Source organism: Rhipicephalus sanguineus, chromosome 1 (assembly GCF_013339695.2).
Source record: "Rhipicephalus sanguineus isolate Rsan-2018 chromosome 1, BIME_Rsan_1.4, whole genome shotgun sequence".
NCBI classification, from domain to species: domain Eukaryota; kingdom Metazoa; phylum Arthropoda; class Arachnida; order Ixodida; family Ixodidae; genus Rhipicephalus; species Rhipicephalus sanguineus.
This window is the reverse complement of record NC_051176.1, coordinates 108656235-108679085: the sequence shown is the minus strand read 5'-3', so window position 1 is coordinate 108679085 and position 22851 is coordinate 108656235. Positions and strand designations below refer to the sequence as shown.

General features: G+C 40.6%; 1 protein-coding gene across 46 annotated transcripts in view; it reads left to right on the top strand.

Moving 5' to 3' along the window:
* The window catches only part of LOC119395480 (calcium/calmodulin-dependent protein kinase type II delta chain), a 239803-nt gene extending 218079 nt beyond the window's left edge, over positions 1-21724 (top strand). For 26 of the 46 annotated variants that reach the window (XM_049415710.1, XM_049415686.1, XM_049415652.1 and 23 more), the window contains 3 exons: positions 1751-1845; positions 12646-12762; positions 17382-21724. In XM_049415710.1, coding sequence (XP_049271667.1) covers positions 1751-1845; positions 12646-12762; positions 17382-17512 — 343 coding nt within the window. In that variant the 3' untranslated portion in view covers positions 17513-21724. Of the gene's footprint in view, positions 1-1750; positions 1846-12645; positions 12763-17379 lie in introns of all 46 variants that reach the window. The other 20 variants (XM_049415724.1, XM_049415715.1, XM_049415701.1 and 17 more) reach the window with 7 other exon arrangements.
* Positions 21725-22851: the final 1127 nt, after the last annotated feature.

The window sequence follows — 22851 nt, the reverse complement described above, 5'->3', positions numbered from 1 at the left end:
TTGGCGAAGCTTGCACTAAGCCGCGCAAGGCTTGAAATAGCGAAACTGGACGATCCTGAAGACTAATCTGGTTGCTTCTAGGTTGCTACTAGGTTGCCTAGGTTGCTTCTAGGTTGTTTCTAGGCCTTAGCAAGGTGATGCAGGTTCTAGGTTGTTTGTAGGTTGTTGCTAGGCTAGGTGATGCCAGGTTGTTTCTACATTGATTCTCAGTGTGGAGAGGTTCGACTTAAACCACAGACAGGCACAGACACAACACGGTTGTCCAAACTCCAGAGACAGAAACTCGTGCTGAAACCAAACGTTCGCACCTCTCATAGATCTACGGCCACGTCATTGTTGGCATAGGCCTTCCATCACTTTGGGGTTTTCTCGTGCAGCCGCCTTTGCCGTTCCCGTTTCCTACTATTCTCTCATTTTACATACTTTGTGTATTCAGCTCGCCACTGTCGCTTCGCAGGCATTTGTTGGGCTAACTGTTGCCTCCTCCTTTTTTAGTGGACTAGTGGTGAGTAGTGGGATTTGCCCAATTTCTGTGGCACATGCCTATTTATGATGATGATAGTTTTCTGGATCGACTCACAAGGAATGATTTGCTAAGCAGCTTCTCTGTTAAAAAAATTTCCAGGTGCTTGCTGACTGCATATGCTGCTCCAGGCGTGTGGCAACCAAAGCAGCCCTACTGCCCATGTCTGATGCATCTCTGAAACTTGCAGTTACACAACCTATCAACAATGTGGGAGAAAAGCGCTCATCAAACAACGAGCTATCGTGCTCCACCTTTCCTCCCACCTTAACATATATACAAGAAAGGGAGGGTGGGCAGCCTATGCTGTCAGCTGCAAGGAGAGCCAGTGCAGCCTCCACTGCTAGGCTAGAGATGTGCTCTCACCTAGCTGCCACCCTCTCCCATACCCCATTGTGCACGCCTTATCGTATGACTTCCAACATTGGTCATGGGTAGAGAGCATGCATGGAAGTCATCTGCAGCGGCATGGCAACACATTCAGAACATCCAGTGTTTTGTGCATTGTACACAAGGTATTTTGGCTGGGAAACGTTTGGAATTCGTATCCTATCAAATTTCACACCATCAGTGATGTGTATCACCAGGGTTTTACTGTATAATTTTAGATTAGTGTCACGCTTCTTTGTGCACACACCTCTCATCAACACTCTTCCTTTGACAAACATCATATACATTGCCTTCATCCTTTCACACAAAATGCTATCAGAGGCAGAGAGTCTGTGCATATGTTATCCACTACTGTGCCTGCTGCCTCGCTAACAGAAACAAGCTTTTTGTTACTTAAATTCCAACATTGTTTCATTGGGACATCGAACCCCATAATTTGATAGCTTGATTTAGTTTTTATTTGTGTTCTTCAAATTGGATACTTGATTACTTTGATAGTGAATGCCTTCTGATGAGCACCATTATCTTTTTCATATCTTGGAGAAAATTTATGGCTGAAGTACAAATTACTGAACACATTTGTAACCCAGCAATTGGTCTTTCATTGAGTACTATGTTGAGTATGTGCAAGCTGCCTAATTATTAGTGAGCACATCTTGAGCATAAACCTACACTATGCTGTGTGTGTAAGCACATGTGTAAGCAGGCACATGGGTGTGCCTGCTTACAGTATCTTATCTGGTCCTTTTTATAGTGCATTGGACGAGATCAGTTTCACATCAAGCTCTGTACTTTTGTTTCCCTCTCTTAACACTATGTTTTATGTCGATTTTTCAGAAAGCTGTGCGACCCCCACTTGACTGCATTTGAACCAGAAGCTCTAGGTAACTTAGTGGAAGGGATGGAGTTCCACAAGTTTTATTTCGACAATGGTACTGCATGGTTCTGTTGATCTCGCTTTTGCAAGCGGCACTCTCTGAAATTTAAGTAGACATTTTGTAGCTGGAGACACCGTAATGCGTGGCACTGCATGCTTGACTCAAGTTGTATTGTAATATAATCGCAATCTGCTTTTGATGACCTCTGCTGTGTCTAACCTGCTTTAAAGTACTCCAACCAGTAGTAAGTGGGCTTTGTCATTTATCTGTGACATGCTATTTGTTTGTGCATTTGTGTGTACATGTTCCCACTCAAGTCTCAAAATGTGGCACTATTGTTGGGAGCACTCAGTATGAGCATTGCTCCTGTCTGCCTTTTGCGATTGTTGTGACTGACACAAATAGCAGGTTGCTATATGGGGTATCACCTTCATGTTATACATGTGACAAAATATCTTTCAGCACCTATAGCACCATGAAGGGACCACTTCCTTTTTCAGTAATACACACAAGGCCTCAGTTACTCAAATCTAACAACTCCCCATCCTCCACCCTCTTTACCCCCCTCCTTTCTTTCTTTTCTTTTTTTTTTGGTACTATGGGCGTCAAGTGAAACGCAGTCATCAACATTGACATGCACGCACATTCATTGTGGCAGCACTGCACATATGCGCTCCTGTCCATGGTGATGACTGGACAGCTTGCACTATACCATTGCTAATGCTTGCCGCTGTTCGCGTTTCATGTGACGCTGATAGTACATGATCATGAAAGTGGAAGAGCATGCTTAGGCTCAAAGCAAGTACAAAAATATCGTAGAAAACTCTAGCATAAAGTAGTATTCTTTTTTAAATTCTGATAACTTAAACAATGAACTAAACATTTTGATAGAATTGTGCATCTGGTTAGGCTAATTGTAATTATGAAGTTACAAAGCAAAAAGAAACACCCTTGCTGAAAGAAGACTCTTCGTAAACTAGAAAATGCACAAAAAGAAAATACAGGTCATGAGTTGCATAGGCGGAGAGTATGGGGAAGCTGGGGGGCTCGCCCCCCCCCCCCCCCCCGGACTGCTTCATGGGGGGCAGAGCCCCCCCCCCCCCCCTGGTGCCGGCCCAGGATATTTTTTAAGAGCTTAGGTTAGGTCCCGGTGCACTGACAACGGAGTGTTGGGCGTCATGTCTGGCAGCTGTTTCACAGCGGGCTGTTTATGACCGCTTCGTTTTCATTTCAGGCTTTTATAATTCGGATCATGGGCCAGTGACAAGTAAAAAATTCCGTGCGAAAATGCTCCTAAAACGAATTCGTATGTGCAGAATACGTTGTCTTGATGAACAACTGAAGCGACCACTTAAGCTATGACAAGTTAAAAAGTCTTAAACCGCGTAGCGACTGGTTTTCAGAACACAAACCTGTTACTGAGAATACAGCGCAATCCCGACACAGTCAAAAAAAGTAAAAGAAGTGTATTTTCTTGGTTGTCTACAAATGGGCGGCATGCCTGCCTATAAAAGTGCTGAGAAAAGATGGTACACATTTTTTATTTATCAGGAAAGGGTTTTACTACCAGTTCGGCGACCGAAGAGCAACTCAAATACTCGTTCAGAAAACAACCTTTGGCGGAAAAATTCGTAACCTCAGCTTCGCACAAGGTGTACTGGTAGCAAATAGCATTTTCTACCTTCTGAGAATTATTTCTGGCCATCTTAGATTGGTTTCACTGGCATAATTAAAGCTTCCTGTGCCACCATTAGCCTACTCCCTCCTGTCTGGTGCATGTTTTAACAAAGTAAAGCATATCACCAGGGGCGTAGCCAGAAATTTTTTTCAGGGGGGGGGGGGGGGTTTCAACCATACTTTATGTATGTTTGTGTGTGTATTTGTATGTGTGCGTGTATATATACGCAAGCAAAATTGAAAAATAAATCCAGAGTCTCCCACTACAGAACTTCGTAATGATATCGCGGTGTTTATTTATATTAAATTAATTTGGAAGTAGTCACTCCCTCCACCCTCTCTCTCTTTATATATATATATATATATATATGTGTGTGTGTGTGTGTGTGTGTGTGTGTGGTGTGTGTGTGTGTGTGTGTGTGTGTGTGTGTGTGTGTGTGTGTGTGTGTGGAGAGTGAGAGAGAAATGTGGAAAAGCAAGTCGGTCCGCTGCCCCCTCAGGGAAAATGAAAACTCTCCGCCTATGCCTTGAACTTCCCGCACCAGCTCGCCATATGTCGGATATTAACAGCGTGACTTAGGGCCTGCATAACTGCTTATCAGTAAAAATTATTTACATTGTGTTCTGAGGGACCCAAAGTCTTAATACAGGAAGTTTCAGATAAATTCACTGAACCACTGAGGCCAAAATATGCAAAAAGGCTTAAATTCATGATGTCACACTAACATTCGCGTACTAAAGTTTCAGCACGTAATTCAAAAATGAAACTTCGACCTTCATTCCGTCTTCTAATTAGTGAATTAGAGATAAGGGCAAAATTAATGACAATAGAGTTCTGAAAGAAAAATTTATCTGTCTAAATTGATTTAATGTTTCACTTAGTGCTCCTTAAAGGGAAAAAGATTCTATATGATTATTAAAGAGAGGGGTACTGGCCCATCACTGTCTTAGTGCACACGGCTGGCTGACCTGCTTACTTTTACTCTGAATTATTTTTGTTCCTTGTGTGCCCAGCCCACACTGATATAGAGTAGCATCATTTCTGTCTCTGAATGCCTTAGGAAGTCGCTTGAGTTGAGTCCAACACAGAAATAACGGGTCATATAGGCTTAAATATGCCAATTCTTCCTTAAAAAATAAATGTGTTACCAGAATGTTCGCTGGGATGCAAGGAAATTTAACATTTCTCTTCGTTGTCAGCATCTGTGCAATCATTATCATCATCAATAACCATCTTGAAGTCAATTTCCCCTCATAAAAAAAACCTTGCTCTGCGCCTGATCTTGACAGCAGAGGTGTTTCACTTGGTTCCTCTCTCTGTTATCAAGATTTTTAAATAACTTGGAGGACGCTCTAGCTTCGCTTTCAAGAGTAGAACGCGATACCGTAATGGGGCCCCATGTGCATCAATCAACGGTACTGGATGGGGACAGTTGGAAAACTCGCACAAGTAGGCGGCCGCAGATCGTCGCCCATTCCAGGTGTCGCTGGCATCGCTTTGCGACCACGTCACGTGACCCTTTTCGCAGCGCGCAGCCGGCGTCGCGCGGAGCAGACGAAGCAGCAACGCGAAACACATCACGTGAACAGGGCACTAAACGATCGCAGCGCCCCTACTTTTTGGGAGACAGCGAGTGGCCACGCCACTTCCGTGGCGATCCTGTGCAGTTTTCCAACTGCCTCCATCTAGTAACGTTGGCATCGTTTAACCGTGCCACAAGGAAAGAAACGTTTGTGCGCGTAACAGTGGCAGTTTCAAACCTAGAATGCCTACTGCAACTACAGTTGCGAAGTGCCCACGGCACCATAATTCTTCCTTTTGCAAATTGTCCAAGTACCCGCTACACGTCCGTAAGTTGCCACGCGCACCTGCACAACTGCACACTTTGTAATGGAGGGCAGTTTTAAACCACTCACTCGTTGAACAATTCACATGCTTTGATGCCTAGTGTGATTCTACGATTCTGCTAAGCATTATTACATGCATTAAGTAGACTCCCCCCACTGCATGACATTGTTTTTTTTTTTTTTTTCCTTAACGAAGCAGTTTCAAGCACTGGCGTGGCTCCGTGGTAGAACGCCCTGCTTGCCACGCAGAAGGCCTGGGTTCGATTCTCACTCAGACCAAACATTTTTTATTTATTTATTTATTTGTTGCATGTATCTTGAATTTTCGCTCACGAACAACGCCGATTTTTCACTCACAACCAACGACACTGCCGACACCGGAATTTCTGCGAAATGAGCTCTTTAATGCTATTGCGCTAAAAAGCTGCACTGCACTGTCGTCCAACATGTAACCGCTGAGTAGAGAGCCTTAGTGGCCCCTCAAATGTTAACATTAGTAAAATCTGCCTTTTGGTTGCAGATGTTGCAGATTTAATGCACAAATTAAGCAGCTCAATGTGAGTTGGAACATCAGAAGAAAAACAAGCTTCACTAAGATTTACCTAACCAACATTTATTTTTTTTATTTTTTGCCTTTGATTTTGTTTGCCACCTCAACATTCATTACTTGCTGCTAATATCACTTGAGACGGAGCCCTCTGTCCTTCCACTTAGCACCGTTTCTTGTTGCTTGCAAGGTCCCATAATAGCCTTCCTGTTCCTTAGACCTTCTTTGTAAGGCTGCACTTTTGCTGCAATTTTAAAAAGCACTTTGGAACACTGTTGGCTTAAATGTCGACAGACAAGATTCACACTCAGAGGCCATTTAAATCTGCACACTAATTTTTTTTTTATTCACTTACCTTAAAGGCCCTTGCCGGGCATTACATAGGGGGGTTTACAGTAAACGGGGTGGGCGTGAGGTTAGATTTGAATAGATATACACTTGTTAACACCAGCATAAGCAAAGCAAATAATAATGCAACACTACCGCGCTCAAATTAATTGACAAGGTTTAGACATACGGGTTTAAAAAGAACAGGTTTTTGAAAAAAAAAATTGTGCGCTTAGGTTGTGTGGGATGCTCAAGTTTGAGAAAAATGTAGTATGTGTAGTATATCTGTACTGTAAGTTCTTGTATTGAGATATACACATGAAACGATGGCTGCAGACATGCATTAATTTTAAGATATATTTTCTGTGTACAACATTACATTGCATTCATAGCAAAGATGGCAGCATAGTAACTGAAGCATACAGAAAAGGACAAAGTGCTTTGTCCCATCTCATCCTTTTCCATGTGCCTCAGTTAATGCGCTGTCTCCTCCACTATAAATCAGTCCTAACATGCCCACTTACATGTCCTTTCTGCGGATTACATTGTCTCAGTTTCATTTAGTTCACAGTAGCTTTATTGCTCAAATAGTGTTGAATAACTGTAACACACTAATGTCACTTTGAACTTGTTCTTTTCGTGGGCTGTTTTCTCAGCATTGCAAATTTGCTGCAGTAAATTTTCTTGTAGTCAAGCCATGCCTCTCCTTGATGTATTGTTCTGAAATAGCTTCTTGAGGGAAAATGTTTACTTGCAAGATGTGTATTTCAAGAAGTTATAGTTGATCATCTTTAAGTCCACAGAGTGGCAGTTGTACTCCTAAGCTATCTGTTGATCTCAATATCGTTTTGAGAAATTGCTGTAATCTGTGCTATGGGTAAGCAGGCACATGGTTGATTACTTTGATAGTGAATTTTTGGTTACTAATTGCATGTGCCACAGGATTGTAAATTAAAAGTAAAAAAAGGTGCACTTAGCTGCTGTCTTTCTTTAGTGCAGTCAGCTAAAAAGGAAGTCTCTTTGAACATTGTTGTAAGATGAACATAAACAATGTTTACAGTCATCTTGAGCATGTCGCAGAGCTCTTTAATTAATCAATGTTGTAAGGTTAGAAGAACTTCTTAATGAAATTATTTGGTTTTGACATTTTTTAGCGTGAAAGCTAACATATCTGAGCATAATGACCTAATAAAAGATGTACGTATTGAATATAATCAAATAGGTTCTGTTAGTTTTCAAGGTGGGAGTAATCAAGCACAGAAGAATTTCTAATCAACCGCCTCCGCCTAGCTGTAGCAGAACGCTGTTAAGCGAGCCATTTCAGTCTCCACAATATACAAAATTCCTAATTGGAGGATAATTCACCTTGCTCGAGGGATTGAGTTAGGGACTACTTCCTTTCCAAACTGGTTAATACTGATTTTCTGGAGTGGTTGCACTACTGTATGGGATAAACAGAACGCTAATGTGTCGCAGCATGAGATTAAAATGGTCGACAACTCGAAGCATAGGAAGCCTGAAACAGTGACTCAATCAAAAAGTCCTCTTGAATTTTACAAAAAGTTTCAGGCAAAGAAAAATTTAGCCACAGAAAAGTAAGGCTGTGTGTATGTACTTGTGTGGTGCATTCGTTATTCCAGGCTGCCAGTTCCTTAGGTTGGGTTATGCAGTTTAATGCTGGCCACCTGCTCACCTCTTGATTAGTTCAGGCAGTAGAGTGGATGCCCTGAAACAATTTTTTTTTTTGGCTCCCCCAGACGCAAATTGGGGAGAAAGCTGAATTTCTGTGGAAGCTAAAGTTGCAGTATTATTTGCTTACACGAAGCTGAGCAAATGTTTAGCAAGTTTTTTTGTATGATATAAGAAATGAGTACAGTAGACTCCCTAATTCAAGTCCCTAATTCAAGCCTGGCTAAATGGATTTTTCAGTTAATTCAATCCTCACTGAAGTTTTCAAACTGCACGTATACTAAGCATTTATATGTGATGAAGATTTCATTATTTCAGTCCTCTGTGTGTGTTTCAGAGCTTTTTTTGCCTTTTGTTTAATTTGACACACTGAACAATGCGATCGCTTTCAGCAGTCCGATCAAGACCAAATAAACAAATGTCAACTGTATACATAGAAATAGCATTTTATATGGCTTAGCTTGAAGATTTTACATGTGGAATCAACTGGATCTTTTGTTGTTTGCATGACACATGAAGCATGTGCAGTCAATTAATATAATTTATCAACTGCAAGTCAGTCATATTTCTTTAAAATTTCTGTCACTTTGGAAGGGTGTAAAGTAGTTCATCGTAATAATTGTTGTTTCACTAATTTAGCACTACCTTTTCTTTTTAAACTCCACAACTTTCTAACTCTTCAGGCAGTTGCTAGCGTACTTCACTTTGAGACTTGGGTAAAGTAATGCTCGTGTCGTATGGCACATGTAATGTCATTCACAGTAAACAACATTCATACTGAATGTCACTGCAGTCTTGTGTTCTTGGTCTACATGGCTATACAAAATGGCATTTGCAATAGATGTCAATGTTAGTTGTCAGTCCAGTGCGCTTTTTGCTTCTTATTAGTCTCTGCTGATGAAACTGCAGAGATTGCTTCTATGGCTGGTGGATAGACCTAGCTACCGTGGCACCACTTCACCTAAACAACATGGAGGAATTGAAAACATTTGCAAACATGGCCGACAGGAGGCGCCGGCGCCAAGTTGTAGTCTTGGAAGAAGACTATAAATTTGCACAAATAGCTTCAGCTATCACGCTGTGTGTCAAAATGTTATCAAAAAGTTAACACTGCAATTAGTGAGATCCGTAGCTTTGATTACATTTTGTTTTAACTTATTGATTTTGTCATTTTTTGCCAAGCCCCTGTCGACAAGGTTACACATGTCATGCGTGTATTAGTTTGGGAAATGCATTCAATGGTCGAATGCCATTAGCTGGGAACGTCATTCACTATGCCCGTGTAGCAGCAACAAAAATTTCATTAATGCATAACCGCATTCACTGCGAATGACATTACATGGGCCGTGCAACAGGGGTATAACCCTGTATATAAAAGAAAATGTAGTGTATATAATTACTTACACTATGGTTGTCAACATTGTATTAATTTAATCCTCGTGCAAAAGGGTGACATTCTTGTTGGTCAAGTTACATAGGACACCTTGTATGTATATCTCTCGACTTGGTTCTGTTTGGAGCTACAAGGGTTAGTGTTCTCATAGTAATTCTAACTTTGTAGTTTTCAACAACCTCTTTTATTTATGTTCTTATTTGTTCAGTTGTCATGTTTAAAATGTTTTGCACAGTATACCATAATGCCTTGAGGGTAAGCATCGGAGTCTGTTGGTTGCCGCAACCTACGACATCTTCAATGTGTCAGATAAGCTGTTGCCTGGCCAGTCTACATGTTGTACACGTACGGTTGGAGCTTAGGCTATTTAGCAGAGCTGTGCAAGCTATGAACTTGTTGCACTTATAATCTGCTGTAGTCTTGGCTTTCATGTTTGCAGTTTAGTGTAGTTAGCTTGAGCTGATTACTGATACAGTATTGTGCACACTATGAAGGTCATCCCGCTAAACCTTGTGCAGAACATGTATTTCTACCTTTCTGCATTTTGTGGTGCCATGGTACAGGTCAAGCAAACATAGTAGTGTTTCTTTGGAACATTTCTGCTATTTAAGAAAAATGGGCAGCTCCTGAAGTAATTTTCTCCTGCAAAGATGCAGTGGGAAGTGCATGGTGAGGAACTATAATAGGAAAACGAAACAAAAACCAAATTTAAAGGCAGGTTAAAATTCCAAAGGTGCGGGTGCATCACCACAGGCCCCATTCCCTTGTGCCAAGTTGTAAGCACACATATCTCATTTGAAAACACACATTTCTAGCACATGGCAAGAATAACGGCGAAACCTAGTGTCATGTCCTTTAGAAACAAAATTTATAAAGCTCGGACGATTTGCTAGCTGTCAGCTTGCTTTGGTGTGACAGCTGGAAATAATTTAATGAAGTCAGTATAAGATGTAGAAGACTTCTGTAAAAAGGTAAATTTAAAAATTAAGAAAACAAACCAAGCTATGATAAATAAGAAAACATCCTTGTGTCCCTGCCCACTCATAGTGGCCTATCATTGAGTAAAATTTTTAAATGTTTGTATGTACGTATCAGGTGCCAAAAACATTGAATGAAGAATTCAACTTAGAGCTAAGGAGTTTGGTGCACTTGCATGGACAGTCTTAATCTTATAATAATTGCGGTTATGCTCGATAAGTCGTAAAGCATCTATACAAGAGAAAATCATCCATTTTATTTTTGAGCACCCCTGCAGATACCTCAGAAAGACTGCTTTGTTAAAGCCTTTCACACTGATGGTTACATATTGGTGCAAGTGAAAGACTATGCATACACGAGGACAAGAGAGGCTCTAACACATGGAAAATGTCCTGTGTGTAATGTGTTGCAGTAGCGCTGACATAGAGTGTAATGAATTCGTCCATGAGTAAGTCTTATGGGAACTGCAATCAAAACAGCAAAGGATTATTAATCTATAAACTGGATCATTGCAGCATTTTAGCAAAGATGAGCTTTACTGTCAATTTGTTAACCCCCATTCTTCCTAATAATACCTAATATTGTACATCTGTGTGTCTGTCAATGTATACTGGTCGTTGGCCTACTGGATTTTGAGATGACTTATGAATTCACTGGGAAAATATGGCATCACAAAAGCTAACAAGATAGCAAACACTTCAGATAAAAATGAAGAAAAGAGAGAAAAAATATGAGAGATAAAAGCCTTGTCTAGTAAGGAGCCCTTGAGAAAGCTGGTCTCAGGCAGACGCAGTGGCTAGTTTGAGTAAGGAATGCAAAACCAACATTTCATCAGATATGCAAATGGTAAGACATGTGATAACATATTTACTCACTCTCAGATTAAAAAGCTTATCTGATTAACTCTAATATGTACACACTCTCACTTTGTGTGTCTGCATAACCTGTGTCGTGCCTTCGCTATCTTGCAAATTGTTGCACAAATTATCAGCACTGTGCGCAGTTTATGGGGAATGTTGTAGCAGCGTTAAATATAACAAATCTGCTGTCTCTGTAGTTATTTTTAGTGTACAGATGACTGTGTCATGTCAAAAACTATTATCGAATTGGCCACCAAACTTACTGGTGCTTACAATATAATGGGTATTGTACGAAGTAGGTTTTTTTCTCACAATTGAGCATTAGTTTTCTACCAAAGCTAGCAAATCACCATTGTACTGCAGCAGGCACCAAAGCTAGTAAATCAGCATTCTTTATATTCAGGCATTGTTACAATTGGAAGTTGTTTTCTAATGTACATTTGTCAGCAGCGGTGGTTATCTTTATTGAGGGATTCTTTGTTAGCAGTATTTTAGTTTTTGGTGCCCCACATTCTTTTTAAGAGGAATTTCAAAGTGAACTTTCATGCAGAATTTCATCTGCATGAAAGGTGCAGCTATGAGCAGAAATGGCCATGGTAGGTGAGAAGGTATGGCACTGGCACCTGCTAACTTGTACATCGACTGTTAGGGAGGAAATCACATAGACAAAAATACATGTTCTGCAAAAAAAAAGATACATTGAATAATACTAACACATTGTAGTATTTTGTGTTGTATATAACATGCCTTGCATGCTTGCGCAGTACCAAACGTTCAACTTAATAACCTTTTCTTTTCTTCTTCTTTTTGTTGCAAGCGTAGCAGTGAATAACTATGTGTGTAGTCTATAACTAAAGCAGGAATGGCTTATTTTATTATTTTACACAACATACACTGACTGTGCTTTTTATTTTATTTTGTTGTGAAGTTTTCTGTCAATTCTAATAGCCCAGTTGGGCAGAAAATTATAGGAATTGTTTAGAGAATTACAGAAAATATTGATATGCCTCATCAGTGTGGTGCTGAGTAGGAAATGATCTTACTGATTGACTGTCTCTTGTGCTTTACCTATTGCTCCACCAATTCCTGGAATTCAACAATATCGGTGAGACATAAGTCCATGAAGGCAATATTTATTTATTTTTCTGTGTGCTGTTGTATACTTCTCTCAATTTTTCTTAGAAGTTATACTCAGCGTTTATTCATCCGGCTAAATGTTTCATACGAGATTTTCTTTCCATGCTATTAATTTGTGCCTACACATTTTTCACCTTGGTTGGTATATGAGGCATTTATTAATTTTACTTACATTGTTTATAAAAATTTCAGTCTGAGATGTTTGTTCAAAGCACAGTTTCTAGACTTGTATACTGCATGGCACTGTGAATGGAAGTCCGGATACATGCTTTGCATGAAATATGCACTTTGACTGAAATAACTGTCAAAGAATATCATGATTGGGAAGTACTTTTCTGCATAGAGGTTTTAAATGATTTGCTAGCATTGAGCAACTAATTTTGCTTTTTATCTTCCAGGTGCAGGAAAGAGCTACAAGTCGCAGAACACAACGATAATAAACCCCACAGTGCATCTACTAGGGGATGACGCTGCCTGCATCGCTTACATTCGTCTGATGCAGTACATTGACAGGTGTGCCCTCCCACTCATCCTCACTATAAAAGTAGCATTCGAAATTCTGAGCACCAACATTGAAGGCTCTCCAACTTTCTGCCCTGAATAGCTTGTTCTAAGTACTCTTCACGTTTGTTTAATGCAAAAGAAGGGCAATAGCTGCTGAGAAAATTTAATGTTAACAGATAAATCCTTGAGTTTGTCCCACTGAAGTCATATACGGTTTCTCACACAGTGCAGCAGCAAAGCAGGCCATGACTGGGCCATTATATGTGCATGCCATTGCTGGTGACAGGCATTAAGGAAGTCTGCTCTCAGTGGCACATCACTTGTTAATAGAACCACGTTATCGCCTTTGATACATTTTATTCATTAAGTTGAGTTCCTGGATGAGCCAGTGCCTCTTCTGTCAAGGGGGAACGCCACCAGGGGATGTAAACTTTTGAACCACTTATTCAACCTTTTATAAAAATTAGAAAGAGCGTTTAGAGCACGAACATAAAGGATACGAAAAGCTAATAATCTTCTAATATTCAAGTGACAATCGTTAGCCACAGAAACTACCTTTGAAGAACGACAAGAGTTAAGAATTCTGCATGTTATATTGCTAGAAAGGCCCAGCCTATGCCATTGTGGAGGCATGTTTTTTTTCTGTTTCAGCCATTTTTAGTGGAAAAAGTTTTTGTGGAATTTCTGCCCCAGAATTTACACTTCCACTCTGTGATCAGAATGTACATTTTACTGTTTCAAAAAAATTGAAGTTGTAAATTTGTCCACAGTTGCATCCTGCACAAAATTTTGCTCCGGTTAACACCAAACCAATAAGTCTGCTATGTTTCATACGAAAACAATAGTATTTACTGTCGTGTACCTATATGTGAAAAAATTGCGAACAGAGAAAAATTCCCATGCAGCGTAAGTAGGGCATTTTTATTCAATTCTGTTCAGTTTGGTGGCAATCCTTCGAGTTCCCATTTCTGATAAGACACTTAAAAGAGTTCTCAAGTATCCTAGCTTTTCTCATTCACAGTGTGTCGGAACGGAACAAAAACCCAAAACAAAATGCTATTTTTTACCGAAACAAAAGCGTAACCGAAACGTTATATATTATTTCGTTCCGGAGTGAAACCAAAATATTTTTTAACATTTTTCGGTTCCAGGGAAAAGTTGGCAATCTAGAGCAACCAAGGTCATGCAACGTGAGCATTAATGCATATTTCAGGGTGTACTATTAGTGCATATTCAGGGATTCCAAAGATGTGTTGAAATTTTGCGAAAAATCAGAACAGTGGCAACAGGAACTGTTTATATCAATGCAAATGGACCTTCTTGTGCCAGCCAAATAGGCCAGTGTGGTGAGCGCTGAAGGTTGTTTCATCAGAACATCGTCTCGCATATCAGAGATTGACTCGGTGACGTGCTGCTTCTGAGATCATGCTCACTCCCTTGACGCAAAGAATTGAGCCTGCTCAGAGAGTTTTTAATAGACTTATGAGAGAATTAAATAGTATGCTTTTATCGTTACTTTAATTTCAAATTTTTCAAATAAAATCTGTTACAGAAAATTTTTTTTTCCGGTCTGGAACACAATAGGAACCGAACTTTTTTTGGTGGAAAGAAACTAAAACCGAAACGAAAAACATTTCGTTCCAACACCCTGCTCACTCATGACAAGCACGGCCTGGAGCCCCTTTCGTGGTGGCACACTGCAGTGTACAGTCGCGCCCAATATGAGTTGCAACATGCTGCCTGTGGTCGAAGCAGTGCCAACACTGCACAGTGGCACCCACATTGAAAACAATCAGTGACATAAACAGTGTTTCCACTACTGGTATTTCCAAAACAAATTTCACGTTTGGTGGTGTTACATTATAGGCTTGGGGCCCCTTCAACCATGGCCACCGTGTTACAACTCAGATTGAGCGCCACTGTATATGTTCCACAAGCTCTTCCAAGCTTCTGCAGGGTTCTCTGAATATCCTTAGGCCAGTGATGAACTGTATAACAGCCAAAGCTGTGGTAGTCTCAGGTGTCTTCAAGGATACAAGATTCATCCTGGAGAACTTTTTCCACATCAGAAAATTGAAACATTCATTGGCGTTTTGGGCTTGCATTCTTGAACAATTTCCCAGCAATCAGCCTCACAAAGTTTCATGTAGAGGGACACATGTTCCATGGCAGTGACTGTTGGATGCAGGATGATGGTGTTGAGGCATTGAAGGCTTACCCACTTTGACCAATGCTCAACGTTTTCACCATACCACGTGGGTAGACGTTACAGCAGGGGCATCATCAGTCAAATAATAAGAGCGCCTGACTCGCATGTTTCAATATTTTAGTCAAGTGTCAGTTGGCACACTGCATTTCACCTTGCCAAACTACAGTTGCATAACGTATAGAACCCCGACAAGCCTGTGAGTGTGGGGCAACAGTCTTCACATTCTAGGAGGGTGAACAATTGGGGCCACTTCGTTGTGGATCACAGTAGCTAATGCCTTTGGAACAGACGGCACATGAAGAGAGTGGCAAACAACCTTTCCATTGATAAGTTTTTTTTTTAGAAAACCTGCCCTTAAGCATAGTAAAAAAAATACACATGCAAATTTTCTTTGTGTATAAAGTCTAACAATAACAATTGATATCAGTTTTGCTGTTTTAGACCTCTTCATGCACTTGAAAGCAGTAGCCATAGACAGCTCTCACTTGCACAGCATAACAGGTGTGTGAAAAAAAAAAATTCTGATTACTGCTACAATCAGGATAAAATTTTTCTGGCTTATTCTCAAATACTGTATTTACTCGAATCTAAGCCAATGGTTTTTTCGAAAAAACGATGTGCAAGAGTGGGGGGGTCAGCTTAGATTCGAGTACCATAATTCCGGGGTTTTTTTCTCTCTGGCCTTGCGAATTTCGGGGGTCGGCCTACAATCGAGAGCAGCCTAGATTCGAGTAAATGTGGTAGCAAAGGAACCTGAACCCGCTGTAATCTGAAAATGCATTTCTCGTTCAAAAATTACCATTGCTTGCACCGTGAAGGAAACCAACTCTGTCCCAATTGTTCAGCAAAATAATTCTTCGCAAATATCTGATATGAGTGGACATATTCCCGTCAATGTCCTTCATTCTTGGATGTTACAGAGTTCAACTCTGGCTTAAGGATATTCAGAGAACCCTAGAGAAGCTTCAGTCATTCAAAGGTGTTTTTGAGACTTCCAAGAAAGGCATTTCAGGCTCCTTTAAATGTCATTTGTAAAGTTGGTGAAGGGGCATAGGGAACTGCAAAGAAACAAATCGTTGAAGGCGAAGCTGGAGCTTTAGCTTACTGAAGTGCCGGAGTTGTTATTCTTCCATACTTGTAAGCGTCAAGCCAGTCCACTCTTCTTCTTCTTCTTCTTCTTCTATTACTATTTTTCACTGCAGGGATGTAGGGTCACTATGACAACTCTCACTTTCATTGCTTGTCCATTGTGTTGGTTAAAGTAATTGATCAAGCTAACTTCTCTACATATTTCTCATTAGTGTTGCTCTCTCCTCCATCAAGCTTTTGCACTTTTTTTTCTTTTTCTTCTTATTCAATTACGTTCATAAATGTGAACCTCGGTTTTTGAAGGGACACTAAAGAGAAGTACTACATTACGTTAGGCCGGCGGAGTTGATTACTAGAGAAAAAAATGAAGACCCAAGTTCCAGTTTTTTATTTCACATTGAAACTTCTGTGCTGAGACAGCAGTACCTTCAGATATTTTGAAGTCATGTCTGTGTTGAAAAGCTGTCACAGTTGAGTGGCCTGCACTAAATGACAAAATAGAGAATTATAGAATTTTAGTGATTCTTAAATTTAAGGAACACATCTGAAGTATCAATTTTTGTAAAGTCAGCAAAAATTTTATTTTTTAAGATAGGTAAGAATACTGGTTTTGCCTACTTCAAGAATTTTCGCTCTAAACTATTGCAGTTTCATTATGAGTTTTATCTTAGATCGAAGGCCTAAGCTAGACAATTACATTGTGGGATCTAGAAACAACCCACCCGTGTCTAAGACAGCAGCCACTCCACTGCTTTTCATGCTAAGTATAGTGGCATCAACCTATCCAAGTGGATTTATCAGCTATGGCATTTTGCTGCCAAGCACAAGGTAGCAGACCCAATTCTCATTCGTAATGACCATTTTGATAGTGGTGTAAATGCAAAAGCACTTTATGCCCCTTGTTTAAGATGCATAATAAATAACCTTAGGTGGCCAGAATTAGTACAGCGATTCATACTACAGCACTTCTCACAACATGGGACATTGAACTTTGTTAATCAGTTAATAGTGTCACTTTCACAAGTCTTGCGCAGTGCTGAGATATTCCTCCAGCAGAATGCCACACTCATGGTGCACAGTTGGACTGGTTTAACTAGTAAACACGTAATTATTATCTGCACTATGCTTGCATAAGTTTCCCCAGCTGTGCTTTCACTGCTATTTGGCATGAACATAAAAGTGCATTTTCCTGAACTGGTCTGCTCAAATATGTGTGTTTCTTGTGTTTCTAGTGCAGCACGTGTGTTATAAAGTATGCTGTCACTTGTCATGCTTTCCTGACCAAGCGTGTCACCGCAAAGTGCAAGTGAAGTGGTGGGTTTTTATGCAGAGCGGGCATTCCACGCACACGACAGACGGAGGAGACTCGTGTTTGGCACCGAAAGGACACCAAATGGCAGAACATCCACTTCCACCGCTCGGGAAACTCGGCTGGCATGCACCCTGACCCCTCGGCCAAGTAGCCGGGACCCTGCTAGAACTTTGGCTTCTTGTGGTTCCACTCACGCCCTTCCCCCACCTCCTCTGTTTTAATTTTTTTAATTTTTTTTGTACCTCTGCAAGTTGTCATACTCGCCCACGCCACGGTTCTGGCAGCCCACACCAAGAGAGAGACACCTGCCTCCAGTTCATGTTTGTGGTCTGGTCCTATCAGTAGCAGTGCTGGGTGCTGAAGCTTAAACACAGCCAGTGGTGCAGTCTTGTGTACTATGGAGTGAGTCAGGTTGTTGAGGTAGACTCTGCATTGAGCATCACAGGCAGTTGTTTCCCCTGGGTCCATCTACTGGTGAATGTAGCAGCTGCAGGCTGGCAGCCTGCCTGCACTACAGCCAGGTGTGGGAGGTTCTTGCACGCTTTAGAGCCTTTGCACTATCACCTTAGCTAGGGCCATGTATAAATGGGCTGAAATGTTGCCCTCTTGCAAGTTGCTGGGCTGGCCTCAGCTCTCCACTGCAGCTGAATTTTTTTGTTTTTTTCTCCTAGTGTATGGTAACCTGCTTCCTCTCAGGCCCATTGTTGCATTATTTTTTTTTCTCACGCCAGATCTCTGTTATAATTCAAAGCACTGTGTGTGAGCTATTACTTCTACAGGTTTGACCCTTTAACAGAGGTGTCTAAGAGCTGTCATGGACATGAATGTGCCCAATCTTAAGGCTTGACCTCAATTACCCTTTTGGCAAATGAAGGTCACTACCACATTACCATTTCAGCTGGAGTGTTCTATCCATTGCACTTGTTGCTCCCTTATGCCTAAAGACATGTACTCAGTCATGAATTGCCTTTCCTATACTACACTCACTATGTAGTTAGCTGATCTGTAAACATTTTTTTTCTTTAATGGTTACACACTCAATGAAGTGAAAGCAAAGATTGTTCTTTCCAGAAGACAGGCTTTTCTTTCGGGCTGTGTTATTCTGTCATGTTAATGGCAAGAAACTTCAGTACATGAAACACCTTGCATCGCAGGCACCTAAACCTGCGACATGAAAGCCATGCTTGCATAGTGCAGTGCTTTAGGTGCATATCTTAATAGGTGTGGTTGCACTGGCATTATAGAAAATGTAAGGCTTACATTGAGGGTAGTTGCACCTCACAGCTTTCCTTCTGCACACAGAAAGACACCTTTTCTGCAAGCATCATAAACTTGTCTCTGAAGCAGAGCAGGATGTGCTTTGGCAAACATGGCAGAATCTATCTTATGTTGTTGTTGTTGTTCCTTTCTCACTCTTGTGGCACAATGGATCTTGCATCCACAGTTGCAGGCATGTTTGTGATGACTGCATGTGTCAGACTTTTTCATTGCAATGTTCTGGTGAGTGTGGTCAGAATACCAAGCATTTTGTTGTCATTGCCTTTGCCACAGGAGTACAGTATCAGTGGTGAGGCTGAGACAGAGAAGGGGACTGAGCTACCTCTTGCCTGTAGCCAGAGGCCACATCTCTGTGTGTGGCCAGGGGCTGTAGCTGCAGCACTTGCAGTGTGAGCTTTAGGTGCTGCATGCTGCAAGGTGCACTAGTGCAGCCTTTCTTCAAGAAAAAAAAAAGTTTCAATCTCGTGCGTCTTTGTGCATGTATTGTGCACTGTGATACCTGTTTGGCTTCTTTTGCTCTTGTCGAAGAGGACAAAGAGAGCATCCCATCCCCCCCCCCCTTCCCCCCCGTCTCTGGTGCTGTTCGCTTGGATACGCTTTCTCCGTGGGCTCTCCCAACCCCATTTTGCATTTGTGATGTGATGTTGTCGGGCTCTGAGACATGCACAGTGATGTGCTTTTCTGCACCTCCTGCATTCTTCTGCATCACAGTGCAGTCAGCTTTTCCTCCTTGTATCGCAAACACGCATTCTTTTCTTAAAACTGGTATTTGCATGTTTTTATTTTGTTTGTGCTTGTTTTTGTTGACATAAAGTTTTATAACAAGTTTTTGTTATGGTGCACATACCTCATGGAAACAAGAGAAGTGTGCAGCCATGAAGAGTTCTTTATATTGAGCCTGATATTTATAAATTAAAGAATATACACTATCCTAACAAATTTGTTTTCATTCCTTGGTGCACTCTTCTTTTCTCATTTTGTTTGGAATGCATACTTTGTCAATAAATGTCTAGCATTCATCAGGAACAAGAGTTTCATGCTTGTGAACGGTTTTCAAAAAACCTTATTTGAGCAAATGGATAACCATACATTCAGTGAACATTGGCTATGCAGCACTTTTTTTCTTGGGTGCCTTTACACATCCATATTTAGTTTGACAAGATTAAATTTTTACTCCAGGTGTACTTATAGTTCCCTATTGCTTAAGAATAATAAAGGCATTTTTTTTTTAATTTTCCGAGGATTATTTTAGACTTCTTTGTGTGTTTAGTACAATATTATATTTTAAAGCTGAAAATATTTAGCATGCCTTTCATTCAAAGAACACTGACTGTGTCACGTGCACATGCCTTTTGTTCCTCTGCCTGCAGTCGTGTTTTACAAAGCTGTGTCAACCCGTGCATGTAGTTCACATACTCTATGGAGACATTGAGGAGGATGGTTGCTTGCAATGTTCTGGTAAACCAAAACCCATTCAACCACAGCGCAAGACCTTTTGTCCCACTTGAACTTGTTCTGGATATCACAGTTTGCTAAATCAAGATTCACGACATCTATTTCCATACTCATGTTTGTTGTCTGTGCTTGTTAATGTTGAAAAGGTATAGTATATCATTTGGAACTGTAACTCACATCTGCTAGCATTAAACTAAGGTGTAAAAAAATGTTCAATTCTTATGGCACAACAAAAATTTGCTCGGACAGTTGGCTAATAGTTAACTGACAGCTGCAGCTATGGTTCTGCCTTGATAGCGAAGAGCCATGAGTGCAATCTTTGTCCCAAGCACTGTTCAATATCTGTGCTAGTTTTAATGCATCTTCTTAGCTTGAGAGTGCATGCAGCTTTGTGAGACTGTCAGGAAAATTCTAACAATTAGTTTAGATGGAAAAGTAAAGAGTGCATTTCTATAACTATGCCCTCACTTCTGTAGTATGGCAGGTGTACAGTGCTAAACTTTTGCTAGAAGAATGGAGTGACTTGTAGCTGGGTTGAGGAGGTGGACAAGAGCTTTCAATTAAAAAAAAAATACTGCTAACTTTACACAGGCAGCAACACCATCTAGGCCACTTTATGCACAGCCTTGTGCAACTGCCTTTAAATTAATCTAACAGTGCAAACATGGCATAATATGCATTACATCTTGCATATTCGTTAAATAGAAGGTTGTGCTACACATTTATTCCTTTTAATGCCTTTGAAGACATGCACACTTGACTTATAGGTATTAACAACACATGAATATGATTTTCTGAATGTTTTATAAGCAGCAGCAACAGCTTCTTACCGCTTGCCTCAAGACACTTTCGACATCTGGCATGTAGTAAACAATTGCGACCTTGTAGGTAGACAGGTACGAGCTTCTAATGATATAGAGGTATAAGCATCTTGTGCTACCTAGTTCATCAAGTATGAATAGCAAACCTGAGAACTGGCATGAAGAGAGGCGTACAAGTGAAGAACGCAAAACCTGCTATACTCTGTGCATTAGTGTGCCTCTCGGTATGTGGCCTGTTGATGCTGTTTTCAAAGCTCTGCTGTTACAGACGTTGAAAGGTAGCTCTGTAACAGCTGAACGATGCTCCATCACTGGGTTGTAATTTGAGCATGTTTCACAATTTGAATGTCTGAGTATAGACTTCAGTGGACTGTTCAGGCTTATAGTGAGTGTAAGCTTTTGTAAATCTCTATAGACAACAGCGGAAAAGAGAGCTAGATTCCTATTCAAGTAACTTCATTCTCTAAAGTGCATCTCCCGCATTATAAACTAAACGGTAAATTTATGAGGAATGCCTGTTGGGCATTCTTTAATGTGTCAAAGAGTGCGTCTATATTCTACGTAAAGTTGTGCAAATGAAACATGCTTGCAGTCTGGTTGTTTGAACGAGGTTCCACTCGCGCTCCATGTACATGTATCATTTTGTATTTTAATATATTCAGCCTAGAATTAACTGCAGTGTGAACTCTCCTCTATGGAGCTTATTTTTGCTCCTCCCCCATGTCCTTTTTCTTCCTAGATATATATTGCAGTGTGTCACCACCTCCCCTACAATCTCCATCTTTTAACAATAAAAATTGGTTCTTCAATCTTGGCTGTAGCAGTTTGTAATTGGACATTCAAGTGTAGGTGTGCTGAAATATGTGCACTGCACACATTGATGTTGTCTTAGAGTTATGCATTAAAATGTGTTTGCAAGGCACTGCTGTCTCATGACAGGAATGGTAAGCATTAACATGTGGAACGTGTTTATAAAGCTGAATTTGTGGTTACAAAAAATGGGTGCACATGCAGAGATTAGAGATTGCTTATATTAGCAGACATTACTGAACAACAAAGCCCGAAACTTGAAATGAGAAAAAGAACCAAATATGCAAACTATAAAAATCCTGCATGACTTCTGTACCATAGAATCGCTTTTGGGGAGATTAGTTGAGGGAAAATGTCAACATGCCAGCTTTCGAGCCCCGAAGAAAATTATAGAAACGTGGATATGTTTCCATGCATTTGTATGTTTTGATGAAGTGCACTACACATATATATCTTTTTGCTTGCTGCACATGGTATCATCAGTGCAGTAGAGTACATTCACAAGTATACTTAATTCCAGTGAAATGTGGTAGTCTCAACAAATGAGTATGCGTGTCACTGTAGTCGGTGACAACGTAAAAAGAAAGTAAGCTCCATACACAGAACCACGGTGTGCCTGCCCTTCACCTGTGAAAGACAGTTGTTCTATCTGGTTTCCACTCGAACTGCAAGTACTTTTTCTCGGCTAATGTAAATACTGCACGTACAAGAGTTAATGGTTCGTAATTGCTACCTAAGACATTGCATTTGGCTGAGCAGCGATGTCAGAATTCCTGACGAAATTTACCAGAACGTTCAGGTTTCTTACCTAAAATCAGCGACACAAATGTGTGTCTATATGAGAAAGTCTGAAACATTCGAGAAGTGCTTGACATCATGAAAATGAGTCAGTGCTATTGGATGGAGCATTCATGCAAGTCCTCTGTGGGAGGTACAGCGATGGCCGTGGGGCGAGTTGACGTTTTTTTCTGAGGTTGTAACCAACTATAGTTATAAATAAAAAAGCAGCAACACTCGCAATGGTTAAGGGTTTTGGCAATATAGTATTTTCTGTTTGTAATATGCTCTGGAAGCACTGTACAGTGATGGGAAATAGATAAATAAGGCTAATCATTGCTGTACAACA